Source organism: Vanessa cardui, chromosome 22 (assembly GCF_905220365.1).
Source record: "Vanessa cardui chromosome 22, ilVanCard2.1, whole genome shotgun sequence".
Taxonomy (NCBI): Eukaryota; Metazoa; Arthropoda; class Insecta; order Lepidoptera; family Nymphalidae; genus Vanessa; species Vanessa cardui.
Genome location: NC_061144.1, coordinates 6,576,594 through 6,590,508, shown reverse-complemented (window position 1 = coordinate 6,590,508; position 13,915 = coordinate 6,576,594). Strand labels below are relative to the sequence as shown.

Sequence of the window (13,915 nt, the reverse complement as noted above, 5' to 3'; positions counted from 1 at the left end):
CGTGGTATGAAGCAAATTCGAATTCCAAGAAAGGGCTACTTTTTTGCCTGACAAATTACAACCAACATACTAAAACGCGAGCAAAGCCAAGGGCGACTACTAGTTTGTAACGAGATGGTATTACGTGCCCAGACAAGCTGACTTACATGAATCATTTCAATTAATAGATATGATTTGTTTATTCAATACTACAGAATAAAGAACGTAATAAAGCACGGTGAAATAAAACCTCTTCTGTGCGAAAATCTTTATTCAAACAGGTTTAAGAAAAAAAACATATCAATTTATTATTACATCGTTTATTTTACATCTCTTATAAGCTAACATTTTATATCCTAGAAACATTTCGTAATGTTACAATAACTTATAAATATTATTGGCTATAGTTAATTTAATTTAATTTTTAAAACTTACATTAATAAAATAAACACGTTATATTGTCTAATAACGATTAAAAAAATGTGTTTTTCTATCAGCAGCTCCTATGCAACCACTCATAATTCATTTAAATTTCGAACACATTACTATTGGTACCAGAACAAATTGTTAGCTTTTGAATTAAAATATATAAAATTTTAATATATTTGAATAAAGAATATATTCTCCACACATACAAGATAACTCTGAAAAACGTTAATCTTAGGTCTTCGCTACGGTTGCCAAAATCAATATATTGCAGTGAATGCTGATTTTTAATCTATCACAAAAAGATAGTGCGTGAACATACTTTGTTTTATCTGTCCTCTAAGAAAGCTAATTTAAAAAACTGGACAATTATTACATAAATCACGAGGCACTTAATATACTCAATTAAAAAAAACCCTACGATCGTGTTTTTTAAGTACCATTAAATTCAATTATTTACAAGCTTAATAAATTTTATTATTTATATTATTAATTAATTATTTTAATGCACCATCATATTCTTAATTTAGAAAGCAGTTTTAAACATAAAAATTAAGACTATTGATGTAATTTTTACATTGCATCGGCTATACATAAAATGCATACATCTTAACATTATAAATTTACGTACTAATTATAAACACAGCCTCATTACCTACTTAACGCTATGTAGTATAAAACATTGCGCTTAAGCGCGTAATTTCCAGCTATTCAAAATTTATATATATAACGGTTTTTTGGTGTAATGGGTGATTACTTGTAGTAATTAAATATACCTCAATAAAATAAGCTTTTGATAGTAACGTGTTAAAAAAGTGTAACTTTTTATGTTGGTGTAATAAAAGGAAGACAAGTACTATCTTGCTTATATTGAGAAAAGATTTAAGGCGTTTCGTTTTCATGAGATAAACCTCCTTGGTAATAATGTGTTATAGTCTAAGTTTAAAGAAAACATGTATTAATGTAAGAATATATTTATGGCTCAGTGGAACTACAAATTGAGTATAAAGCGTTCAATCAGATAAAATATCCTTTTATGGCCCTTTTAATCCAGCTAGAATGACTGGACTGTACTCTTGTACGTATTTTTATTTCAATACTTGATCAATATTTATAATATTGATAAAGTATTGAAATAAAAATACTAACACCTCATTTTGATATCATATTATCTGAAGTTTCAAAGATGGTAAATAAGAAAATGTTTTCTTTATTGACTGAATGACATGACATTAAGGTGCACACAAATGCAAGTGTATGCATAAGTATTCAAGGGATTAATGTCAAAAAGACATATGACGTATAGACAACATTGATCACTTACAACCTTTTATATGTTGTCGGTATTCTAATTTATAAAAAAAAAACTAAAGCGTTCCGTAGAAAAATATTCCCTTTTAATCAGTAGTTTCATAAAGGAACTAAGAAAAATTCCAAAGGGCGTCCAGACAATGTATTCCCGTTGAGTGGATGCTGGATACGAGGGGAGAGATCGCTTTGTGAGATTACTATGATTGATTAAAATATTTGATATATTATTACTGTACTTAAGACGGTTTTATATTCTAACATTATTTTTTTACGGTGTTTAATATCAGATATTTGAAAAAGGAACACGCTTAAGGTTTTAAAAAAAGAAAAAAACAAATGCAATATGTTAATGAAAATTAATTCAATTCCTTAAAGTATATTTATATATATTTTTGGAATAATACATTTTGTTAATAGAATTAACATATATAAATATCGATTTTGTAACAATAACGAACCTAGATCTCTACATTGATTTCCCCTGGCTTACGAATGACGGTAAGCACACATACTTATATAAATCTAAAATAATATTACAGAAATTAACAAGACTCTGTAAATAAGCGAAATTTCCATTGACTAATTATCTAAAGGGATACAAGTAAAAAGAAAGGCAAGGAAGGCAAAAGAAATGTGTTAGTGAATGTGACGTTGAATTTTTTCCCTCATTGCAGCCAAAAAAGTTTCACTTCGAAAATATTGACTGTCAGTTCGATGCATCACTTCGAAACTAAATCACTACTTTAAAAGTATTTCAGTATTGCATTGGATCCAAAAGTAACTTGATTTAATTAAAATCCTTTTCCACGTTCGAAATTCTCTAACACCTTACCAGTACAATTATTTTACGATTAAAGTTATGTTTTCACTAACATTAATAGGAATTTAACGTTAATCATTGCTTGGTATATTCATAAATTATTTACAGAATAACAATTACCATCAACTGTATATACAACGTAAATTAATACTACAATATATAATCAGTCTATTTTAATATTAATTAATTACAACTGCTAATTAATTCAATTACGAAATAATTCAAGCTCTTTTACTAATTTAATCAATTGGAAAATTTGTTAATTACATTCATTGTATTTGAAAAAAAATGGCGACGCGGGACATCAATACATACGAAACATCGCGATTGTTAGTTATTAAGAAATATTAGAATAAAGAAATACCAATAAGTGTGGAGTAAAATAAATCAACACTTAGATCAGTTAACAAAATAAGTATGTTATTTATAATAGGAAAAAAGTATATAAATAATAAACAACAATCAAACACACACAGGGTTTATAAATTGGCAACGAAGGAATGGTATAGTACGACACAACTTAGATATAACATCGGGAAAATTCGTGAAACCTATCACATCCGAATTAAGTACGCTCTCCCAAATTATCAATATTTATTTGAATATGATCTTTACACAAATGTTGTAACTTGTAATTTAGTACAACTTAATTAATATATTCGTCAATTTACTTGCACTTGCTTCCTCGGGTTGAACTGACACGAGAATCTGTAGCGACTAATAGCGTCGAATAGCGGGATGGGGAGCTATTTCTATTGGTTTTATTAAAATTACCTATGCTACATCTAAGTTGTGTCGTACTATATGATAATTGTCATGCTATTTTTGTCATGACGGCATTCGAGACGATCTTACCTCAAAAACGCGCCAATAGATGCTTCAAAAAATTAAACTGAATTTATTATAAATGAAATTATTCGACATAATATGAGCTTCGTAATAACTGGTTTCTTAAAAGTACATTTTTTTACACGGATAATCCTTAAAATATTATTGACTAATTAAATTAATTTTCCTACACAATCAACATTGAAAAGAGTCGTATTGTCCTTAATATTACCAAAACAACATTCGGGAACCCTGACGTACTACACTTTTAATATACTTAATGAGATACAATACTTAATAAGCTTAATCTAATTGAAGAAAAACAGCTATCTTATTGATGTCTCGGTGTAACTTTCTACTAGAAATTGAAAAAAGAAATATATTAAAAGAATAATAACAGTCGGCAAACACGTTTTTGGTGCAGCTCCTGAAAAAGATAAAATAGAGTGTCAAGATAACCTTTTATTATATTTTTAAATTTTTGGACAAAAAAGCCAAGATATCCCAGTAGATAAAACTCTATCCTGAGATTCTCTAAACGCATATCGTACATTGAATTCTTACTAAGCAGTATTATCTTTCCATGTCCTTACAATATTGGTAATCGATGATGAAGGAAAATATCACGACAGAACCATCATTTATCTGATAAAAGCAGTACCACCAAAGTATTTTATCTCAGAAATATGATATAATCGGGAGAAGGTAAAATCAAAACGAAAAATCAAAATGTACTTTTTTCACCATATCATCCATCATTTATTATCCATAGCCATATTGAGAGATCTGCAGCACTATTCTGCAAGAACGCATTTCGTACCAAACTCGTAAACTCATTGTTGAAAATCTATATATAATATTTAATCTTATAATCATAACAGACAATGTCATATAAAAGTGGAATTTCACAAAAGTTTTCTGGTGAGTTTTGAATTGATTCTTACATAATATTTCTACTGTTAATAATGAAGGTACTGTTATTTTAAAAATCAACAAAATCGACTTAATACTTCTGGCGATAGTAACATTGCCAGTAGAAATGAGATTATATTAACTCAAATTCGAAATACATTTTCATTCGAAAGTACTCTAAGTAATCGCTCACTATGCAATACGGGGTTTAAATAATACCTGTAAAACTCCGGCCTAAAGCGGAAGCTGGATTCGTATTACGTTCACGAAGAACTATTGTGTGGCTTGTTGCTTTCCAAACGTCGAATATAGACGCTTCACATCTGCAACAATTCCAAATATTACTTTAAAAGCCACTTTAAGGTTTCAGATACAACGATGAAATGGATGTGAATTTAATTCAATTTTTTTTCAGTTCATACTCAGAAAACTCGCTTGTGGTCTTAAGAATAGGTACCTAAATACTGGGTTTATAAATGATTGAATTTTTTGTAGATAAATTATAAGCCACCTGATTTTAATGTGGTAGAATTATTTATGCGTGCCACTGATATGGCACAAGGGCATTCGTACTACACTTGTTTTCTTTCTGGTTCTCTTAAATTGCTATCATTTTGGATTTCTCCAATTGAACCTATGCCTTCTTCGTATACATACACTTTTGATTTGAAGTCGTAAACGTATTCAATATCACGTATATATAAATGAGGTGCGAATTTATTAAGCCCTTCTAGTTCCCAAGTAAGATATTCAGACGAGTCAAATCTCATTTTCTATTTACAATTCACGTAAAGTGCCTTTTACGTAACAACGTTCGAGTTATCCCAAAAGGTGCTTAGGAATAGACAGGATAAGAAAAAGTCTAAATTTCGGGACAGGAACAAAATTAGATAACCTTTTTTACATAAAGCTAGTTGATTTTCAGAAGAGATAATATTTCATCAAAATAGAGGACATAAAGGTTGAAGAAAAAAATTGTGATCAAATATTCTAAAACTTGTATTCGAAATAGTGATTTCGTTCATTTTAGAGAATATTTTTTTATATGTGTTACGTCTACGACACGTATTCAAGACTCCCAAAATTGCGTTTTTCGTTTGGTCTATATATGTCCATGGTCTATTTTCAAGTAATATGTTCGGAATTCTAAAGTTTCTTTTATGAATAAGGACTAGGATCTTTTCAACGTACTTTTATCCCTCGAACATATCCCAATGGATTTACTTTAATGTTACCCATTGATAAGTACATATATTTTAAATTTTAGAAGGACGGAAGAATATTTGATAGTAACTGACAAACTTTTCTATTGATTTAATAGGACTATTGTTAAAACGAAATCACTAGAATTGGAAAACAAAAACCCAGACTTATGTAGCCAATAATATGCATCCATTATTCACGAGTTTTCATAAATAAAATAATATAAAAAAACAAATCTATGAATACATATAACATTATAGGAATTCAAATAAAAAAGTACAAGGTTATTTGCAAGCCAGTTGAAGTTTTGCTTATCAGAGATAATAATGACTGGCACGATTCATTTGTAATATGAAATAACAAATATTTTATGTAGGAAAACTGAGAAGAAATTTTACCGTATCATAAGCGTGGGTACTGGAGATAAGACCGCTGCTTCTAATTCTAAAGTGGACAGGCTCGAGGCGTAGCCATTGCTGAAGTTCAATACGTGATTCGCTGTAAAGCTGGGGACCTGTAACAATGGAAACTATTGTTAAGAACTGTATACACGGCTTACGAACCAGTTCAATAATGACAAAGTAATTATTGGTTTTCTGTTCTTTAATTTGTTTTCACTGCAGTTTGATATTCGAATACATTTTTAAATATAGAATGTTTTTTTTTTATTTGGTTATGGTTTTATTAAATCGGATTTCATAGTTCATCAATTGCAAACAAACTAAAAATCTTTCGTCTTTACAGTATGAGTATCAATATAGTTAAGAGTTTCGAAAGTATGCGTAAAGTTTATGCGAACTCATGATATGTTATATTCTTGGATTAGAATGTTTTCTATGCAGACGGAGCTCGCGATACTGTATAGTGAGGCAACAAAAGCGAATACAAAATACCGATAGTTAGAGACAATAATAATTAAAGTCACAATCATTTTAAATTTGAGTATCCAAGTAGTTTGGGTTTTACTAGGTATTGACCCCTTTTGTAAATGTTTGTTACATATTGTTGTATCTTTTTTCATAACGTGTTTCATAAGGTTTTTATCAATGTTTCCAAAAAAGAAAACCCATGTTTATTCCTATACTACATATAAAAATATCCATGAAAAGAAACAACAACAATGAAATTCATTCTTAAATCTAAAAACTTTGTACCTTTAACAAGAAAAATCATATTTAATCTTAAACGAACTCTGGTAAGTTTGGACAAAGTTATTGCTTTGTATTATGAAAGTTCACCAAAAATAGCCAACTTTGTTTGACTAGTGAGGGTAAACTGGTGAACTAATTTGATTCAGTATCTTAAATTTTTCTCGCACAGCATTTTTAATAAAATCTTTTCGTAGCAAGATATCTATATCTCTCTATTTGAGATATTTAATCTTATAAATGAAATTGTGTTTCGTGAAGTCAGTTTATCACGTGATTTCTTTTATTTTTTAGATAGAAGTGCAAATGTACCATCGGATGGTTAGTATTCACCATCACCAGAATATTAGATCGGTAAGAAACGTTAAATATTCCTTAAATCGCCAATGCGCCATTAACCGAAGGAACCTAGATGTTTTATTTCTCGTACCTTTACACTGGCTCATTCAAACCTCAAACTGGAATACAATAAGTATTATATATACATATCCTATCCTATCCTATAATTTGTACCCTCGATTTTGTCTAAAAAAAGAACTGTTACAAATAAAGATATCCTAACATGTCATCGCATACCTACCTATAAGGAAACATTTCCTTTACCTGTTTATAGTTTGAAATTAGAAAATTCCGTCTACTTTATATTCTATACTGTAACCCGCGGTTTTGCTCACGTTTTGGGTCCTAGGCATAAAAAATACCCTACATTTTTACTTGGAGCTATTCAAGGTCATTCTTAAAATATTTTCTGGGGAGTGGTATTTTCTTGTTAGGTAAATATTTCACTTTTTTGTTCTAAAAAGCGATATATTCAATTTGATTTATCAAAACAAGTTCATTGAAGTTCATCTTGCCGACCACGAGGTACATATCAGTTGACAAATTGCTTTTAGCCACGGATCGGTTTAATGGGATCCGTTGATCAAATTGACCGTTTCCACGAATCAGAATTATGGGTTACATTCGCCAGATTCGATCTGACATATCTGGATCACCACAATTTGTCACTTCTACTTCCTTTCGCTACAACTTCTAATTAATTTTAGTAAGACGTATTTGTAAAATAATGTTACTTACATTAAACAGTATTATAATATTAAATCTGACTCATCAAAACCATTGATAGTATCATTCAAAATCAAACTGAAAATATATATTTTTTAAGTATGCTTTGTTAATAAAATAAAGGAGCGTGTAACTTTTAAATCGTCATATTACAAACTGTATCAATGAGGCTACCACTGGTTAAGAATATCTACCAAGAAGCCGGTAAAAAAGTCAGTATTACTCTGTTTTGATTGTTGTTATACGTATATATAATATCCTGCCTGTAAGTCAACAAGCTCTAGCTATTAGCTCCACGCTTTTTTAACCTATGTACTGTATAATCCTGTATTGAATAACATGCTTTTTTTATTAATATATTTATACAAATGTTTTGAATTTATGAAGAGACAAAATTAAACTTTAGATATGACAAAATTTTATGTAAACAACACATGTAATAGATATTCAACATAATCGACGAATGACGAATATAAAAGTGACGTAGGTAGTTGTTTATTAAAAGAAATCAATCTGTTTAACTATGGTATTGCTATATAAATGTCAACTTTGACAAGTGACTTAATGTTTTTTTTATTAATTTTAGGCCTTGATGATTTGTTTTGATTTTTATTAATCGCTAATAATGGTGGTACTTGTTGTAGTGGTACCTTGGTAGTAGGACTTTGTGCAACCCCGTCTGGGTAGGTACCACCCACTCATCAGTTAATCTACCGCCAAATAACAGAACTCAGTATTGTTGTGTTCCGGTTTGAAGGGTGAGTGAGCCAGTGTAACTACAGGCACAAGGTGTTATGTACATCTTAGTTCCCAAGGTTGGTAGCACATTGACGATGTAAGGAATAGTTAATATTTCTTACAGCGTCATTCTCTATGGGTGATGGTGACCACTTAGCATCAGGTGGCCCATATGCTCGTCCGCCAACCTATACCATAAGAAAACAAAAAAACACAGTCATATAAACTATTATATTTTAAATATTCCTTTATACACGCCACGTCTGTCTGTTTGTTCGCTGTATGCTCCAAAATTACTGAGCCGATTTTCTTGCGATTTTCACTAATAGAAACAGGGATTCATAAAGAAGGTTTAAGTACATTATTTATTAAGGGTTTTGTGTAAATAAGTTGAAATAGAATGACAATTGTTAAACATGTCGAAAACACAAAAAATATATAAATAAAAGGTGACAACAACAACAACAACAACAACAACAACAACAACAACAACAACAGCCTGTAAATTCCCACTGCTGGGCTAAAGGCCTCCTCTTCCATTGAGGAGAGGGTTTGGAACATATCCCACCACGCTGTTCCAATGCGGGTTAGTGGAATACATATGTGGCAGAATGTCTATGAAATTTGTCACATGCAGGTTTCCTCACGATGTTTCCGTTCACCGCTGAGCACGAGATGAATTATAAAGACATGAAGACAGAAATTAAGCACATGAATCAACGGTGCTTGCCTGGGTTTGAACCGGCAATCATCGATTAAGATGCACGTTCTAACCACTGGGCCATCTCGACTCAAATATTAAATAAATAAAAGTTAAAAATTTTAAAAAATTGTTATGTCTGCCGTGCGAAGCCGCTTACAATATTTACCATATTTATTGATATGTAATTTAAATCGAAGTATATAAATAACGTCCAATAAAAAAATTAAATAACTTACCATCTGTTCATTGACGTACCACGTGATATTCGCAGCTGGTAATGATGGCGGCGAGGTACAGTTCGCCCGAATGTGGTCACCGCCTATGTACGTCATCCTATCTGATGTGACATTCGGGCTCAACAAGGGTGGTTCTGTGAAAACATACAACGATTAATATACTAGTTAACGTTAAAAATTGTGTATTATCGGTTTCAAGAGGTTATCATCATATTATGTTACTAATGATAATGATGTCAGCAATGATATTAACTGATGGTTGCGGGTTCAAACCCATGCAAGCACCTCTGAATTTTCATATGCTTAATTTGTTTTTTGGTATATAATCAAAACATCGTGACACAAACCGGAATGTGTCTAATTTCAACGAAATTGTGCCACATGCGAATCCACCAAACCGCATTGGACCAGCGTTGTGGAATATGCTTTTCAAGTTCTCCTCAAACGGAGATGTTATCATTATTATTATGTCACGCAGTACCCCTTCTCATAGAAATTGGCGCTGTGAGAAATATTATCGCCAATGCGACACCAATCGTGGGATAGCTTCCACGGTAACATGGTGATGATGATATGGCTCTAGTGCTGACTCACTCAAGCTTCAAACTGTAATAAGTATTGCAGTTTGAATGCGTTCTCGACCATCGGTCTTCAATGCTTAATTACCATTTTGATATATAAAGACGATTATATTTTGATGTATTGTATGTACCGTAAAATGGGGGGAATAGAAACTATTTTAAACTTTATTTAGAAGTTTAGGTGATATAACAGCTTAGTTTGATATGTTTTAGGGTTTTATCAGGTGTCCGGGATCTTAATTACTATGGATTAATCGTAAAATCGGATGTCCCGTGTAATATTCACGAAAAAACTATCAAAATGTGCAGATTTTCTATTCAACCCGCCATTGGGGTGAAAAGAAATGTAAAAGGGGTTATTAGAAAAAAATGATAGGGCTGCCACCATTTGTTACGAAATATAATTCGAGCCTTACACTTAATTTAATAGACATCAACAAAAATATAAAAGTATGCAGTAATTCCAAAATATCAAAATTCTAAATGGAAAACAAACAAAAATTAAGAAATCTTCTAGTAAAATAAACAAAAACTTAAAAAAACCTTCCAGTAATTTCTCAAAATAAAATCAACAAAAAAATACAATTGTTAAGTGCTTTCTTATTTATCTACTCATCATCATCATCATGATGATCTTCTTATTTCTTTGCGTAAATTTCACAAATCTTCATGATCAGTGAAACTTAAAAGCTACAATACCAAGGTACCTTAAATTACTAAGTTGAGATCAAAATAGGAACATGACATTACTACTTAAAATTTGTTTAAAACAGTTATCACTTTCAAACTTAATTCTCATTTTCAGACAAAACTTTCAAAATTTCTTCACTGTTATTGTAATAATTCTTTTTACTATGTGCTAGCAGACTTTGTTTTTCAGTCTTAATCTTAACATTGTCATGTGATTGTATTCGTTTACATTCATTAGGTGGAGGTATCTTCAGATTCTCTTTTAACGTAACAGGTCGTAAGTTTGATCTTTTGTCGCTTTTTATTTCTGTGTTTTTTCCTTCTTCTGTTTTTTTTCTGACATGTCTTAAATTTGATGTCACTTTTATTTCTTTCTTCACTTTCTTTATATTTTTATCTGTGATAATTTGTACCTTAGTAATATTTATTTTATTCTTTTTGCAACTTTTAGACGGTGAATCGTCAATAACGACTTCCTGGGCTGCATTTTCATCAAAAAAATAAACAGGCATTGATTCAATATCAAATGGAACATTCGTCTCAATCTTTTCAAATTCCTCTGAAATATTTTCACTTAATTTAATTGAATTAACAGCCAATTCAAGCTCTTTATCTTCTCTTAAATTATTTTTGCTTAACTCGAATAAATTAACTCCTTCATCATGCGTAGCCTCTTCCCTAGTGCCTGTCCCGTCATCTTCAGTTTTACATAAGTTCGCTTCCGTTTCTTCACATCCATGTTCCAGTCCCTTCGATTTTGGTCTAAATTGGTCTATTATCTCAACGATTACTTTTTTCGACGTATTTTTGTCTTCTTTTTCAGGTATTTGTGATAATTTTCCCTTTCCCTTCCCGTTCCCCTTCCCCTTCCATCCCGAGCCCGATGTTGAAGGCATATGAATTTCTTCTAACGCACGCGCATCTTCTATATTTTTCTTCTTTTTCTCCAGGGTTTCTTTGTCTATATCTTCGTATTTCCTTTTTTTATTCGGCGTTACAGGTACATTGGTTTCTGCTGTATCAGGAAGTTCTTCATCATCTTCAAAATTCTCCAGCGTCACAGTTTTTGCATTTTTAGCTTTGTTTTTTTTGTTCTTTTTTGTCTTTATTTTCTTTTCCTTTTTGCTTGATGATGATGATGCATCAATACTAGAGATATCCTCCAAATCTTCTTCAGCGACACTTTGACCGGCAACAACATTTAGTTTTCGTTTTTTTGTTGGTTCTCTAATATTCATGCTTCCGAATCGCATTTCTTTCAGAAAAGTTAAGACAGATTCATTGATAACCTCTCTGTGAGCTTCAGGGTCTTGACCCTCTTGACCACTTTGTGGCAATCTCGACAAAATTTCATCGACGTTCAAAGGATTAATACCACATTTTTTTAACCCCGCCTTTAAATTGGTTTCCGCATTGCCTGAAAGTTCTTCCATTAGCAATTTCAATAATCTTGGAAAACATCCCTTGGGGACAGTTCCAAGACAACGCCCATCTTTTTTTTTCCATTTTAGTAGCAGTTCCCTCCACGCATGCTTCATAGGACGGAAGAAAGCGACGTCCAGAGGCTGCGTCAAATGTGTTGAGTTTGCTGGCAGGAATACAAAATCGATATTTTTTTCTTTACATTTTGCAATCAAATGCGCAGAAAGATGAGATGACAAATTGTCACCAATTAAAACCTTTCTTCCTGGCAGCCTGTCGAAATATGGAATAGCAATAGTTGTTATCCAGTCTTCAAAGGTCTTTCCTTCGAACCAGCCAGACGAAGATGAGTTATATCGCGCGCCTTTAGGTCCGTACTTTACCCATGAATCATACCGATTCTGAGCTTTGTACACAACATACGGAGGAAGTAGTTTCCCTGCAGCTGTTCCGGCAATCATTAAAGACGTGGAAGCTTTTGAGTGATTCATTACCCTCTCGGGGTATTTGGTGCCACGTTTCATCAAAACTTTTTTTCGACCTGGGTCATCGCTTAAATTCGTTTCATCGTAGTTTAAGATGTGGGTAGGTGGTACGCCATCTAAACTTTTTTGCAACTCTGAATGGTATTCTCTTATGTTATCGGGTGAAACTGCTGCCCTGCTTCTTTTTATATTTTGACAAATGCGTTTTGCAATTTTATCCGAGTGTCTTTTGAGAAAACCTTCCACCAAGTCAGGTCCAGGAAAATTATTCTTAAACCGCTTATGCTTGATACCTAATTTGTCAAGATACATTTTAACAATAAATCGCAGATCCATTGTATCCAGAGGATACCCCCATTCTGAGCATGCATTTATATTGGTAATCAGGTATTCTTCGTCCGCTTCTGTTAAAGCGGTTTGACCGCCTTGAGGTTTCATCTCTCTTTTGCTGTGACGGTACAGCACGGAAATATTTATATTATATTTTTCGGCAACCAATTTTAATTTGGCACCTGGTAATGCCAATTCCTCCACTGCCTTGCATATGATGGTTTTATCGTACTTTTTGTACTGTTTTTTTGTGGGATCTGGCTGATATTTTCGCGGCATGGTGCAACCTAAAATACGAAATAAAATCATTTACACAGCAGACGCAACCCTAGCATAACAAAATCTATTGACCCCGTAAGTGATCCTTTTCACCCCGTACTTATGTCTATTCACCCCTTTACTATATCTATTAAACCCCTTCTAGACTTCTACTGACCCCTCTTTGATTTCTATTGACCCCTTTTTGTACCCAAATTTACCTGACAGAGTATTTTTATAATTTTATGAATTTAAATTGCTTTAAAAACAATAACTTTAGTGAAATCTAGTAAGAATATTGTACTTACATTCAGCATTAAGAATCAAAACTCACAAAAACGCAGTATTAATTTTAAAAACTTAAAGTTTTGAGGAGCTAAATTTCGGCTGTTTTTAAACGGCAACTTTACCGGTAATTTTCTGTATCAAAATGACAGTTGAGTCATTTGTCTATGGTAAAAAAAAAAACTAACGGTATTGCCAAAATAAAATATAGTTTCTACTAAAATAATATTGAAGAGACTGTATGTAGGAGAGTCGTCTAAACTTAGTTCGGTTTTTTTTTCTATTGCCCCCGTGAATTCTATTCCCCCCATTTTACGGTACGTATGTATCTTTATACATGTTACAAGTCGGAGTGTTATATTAAAATAACCTCTCAATACTAAATGCATATGTACGTATACAAGTTACATAAATATTTTTACAAATTTGGTCTGTTTATCGGTCTGTCCGTTTGTTCCGACTAATCTTTGGTACGACTGGACTGATACTGACAGG

At 32.0% G+C, this 13,915-nt stretch overlaps 1 protein-coding gene across 1 annotated transcript in view; it reads right to left on the bottom strand.

Moving 5' to 3' along the window:
* Positions 1-340: 340 nt before the first annotated feature.
* The window catches only part of LOC124539435, a 191,221-nt gene continuing 177,646 nt past the window's right edge, over positions 341-13,915 (bottom strand). The window contains exons 5-8 of the mRNA XM_047116833.1: positions 9,370-9,503; positions 5,878-5,993; positions 4,496-4,599; positions 341-3,791 (exon numbers count right to left, since the gene is read on the bottom strand). Of these exons, the coding sequence (XP_046972789.1) occupies positions 3,691-3,791; positions 4,496-4,599; positions 5,878-5,993; positions 9,370-9,503 (455 nt within the window). The 3' untranslated portion in view covers positions 341-3,690. The remainder of the gene's footprint in view (positions 3,792-4,495; positions 4,600-5,877; positions 5,994-9,369; positions 9,504-13,915) is intronic.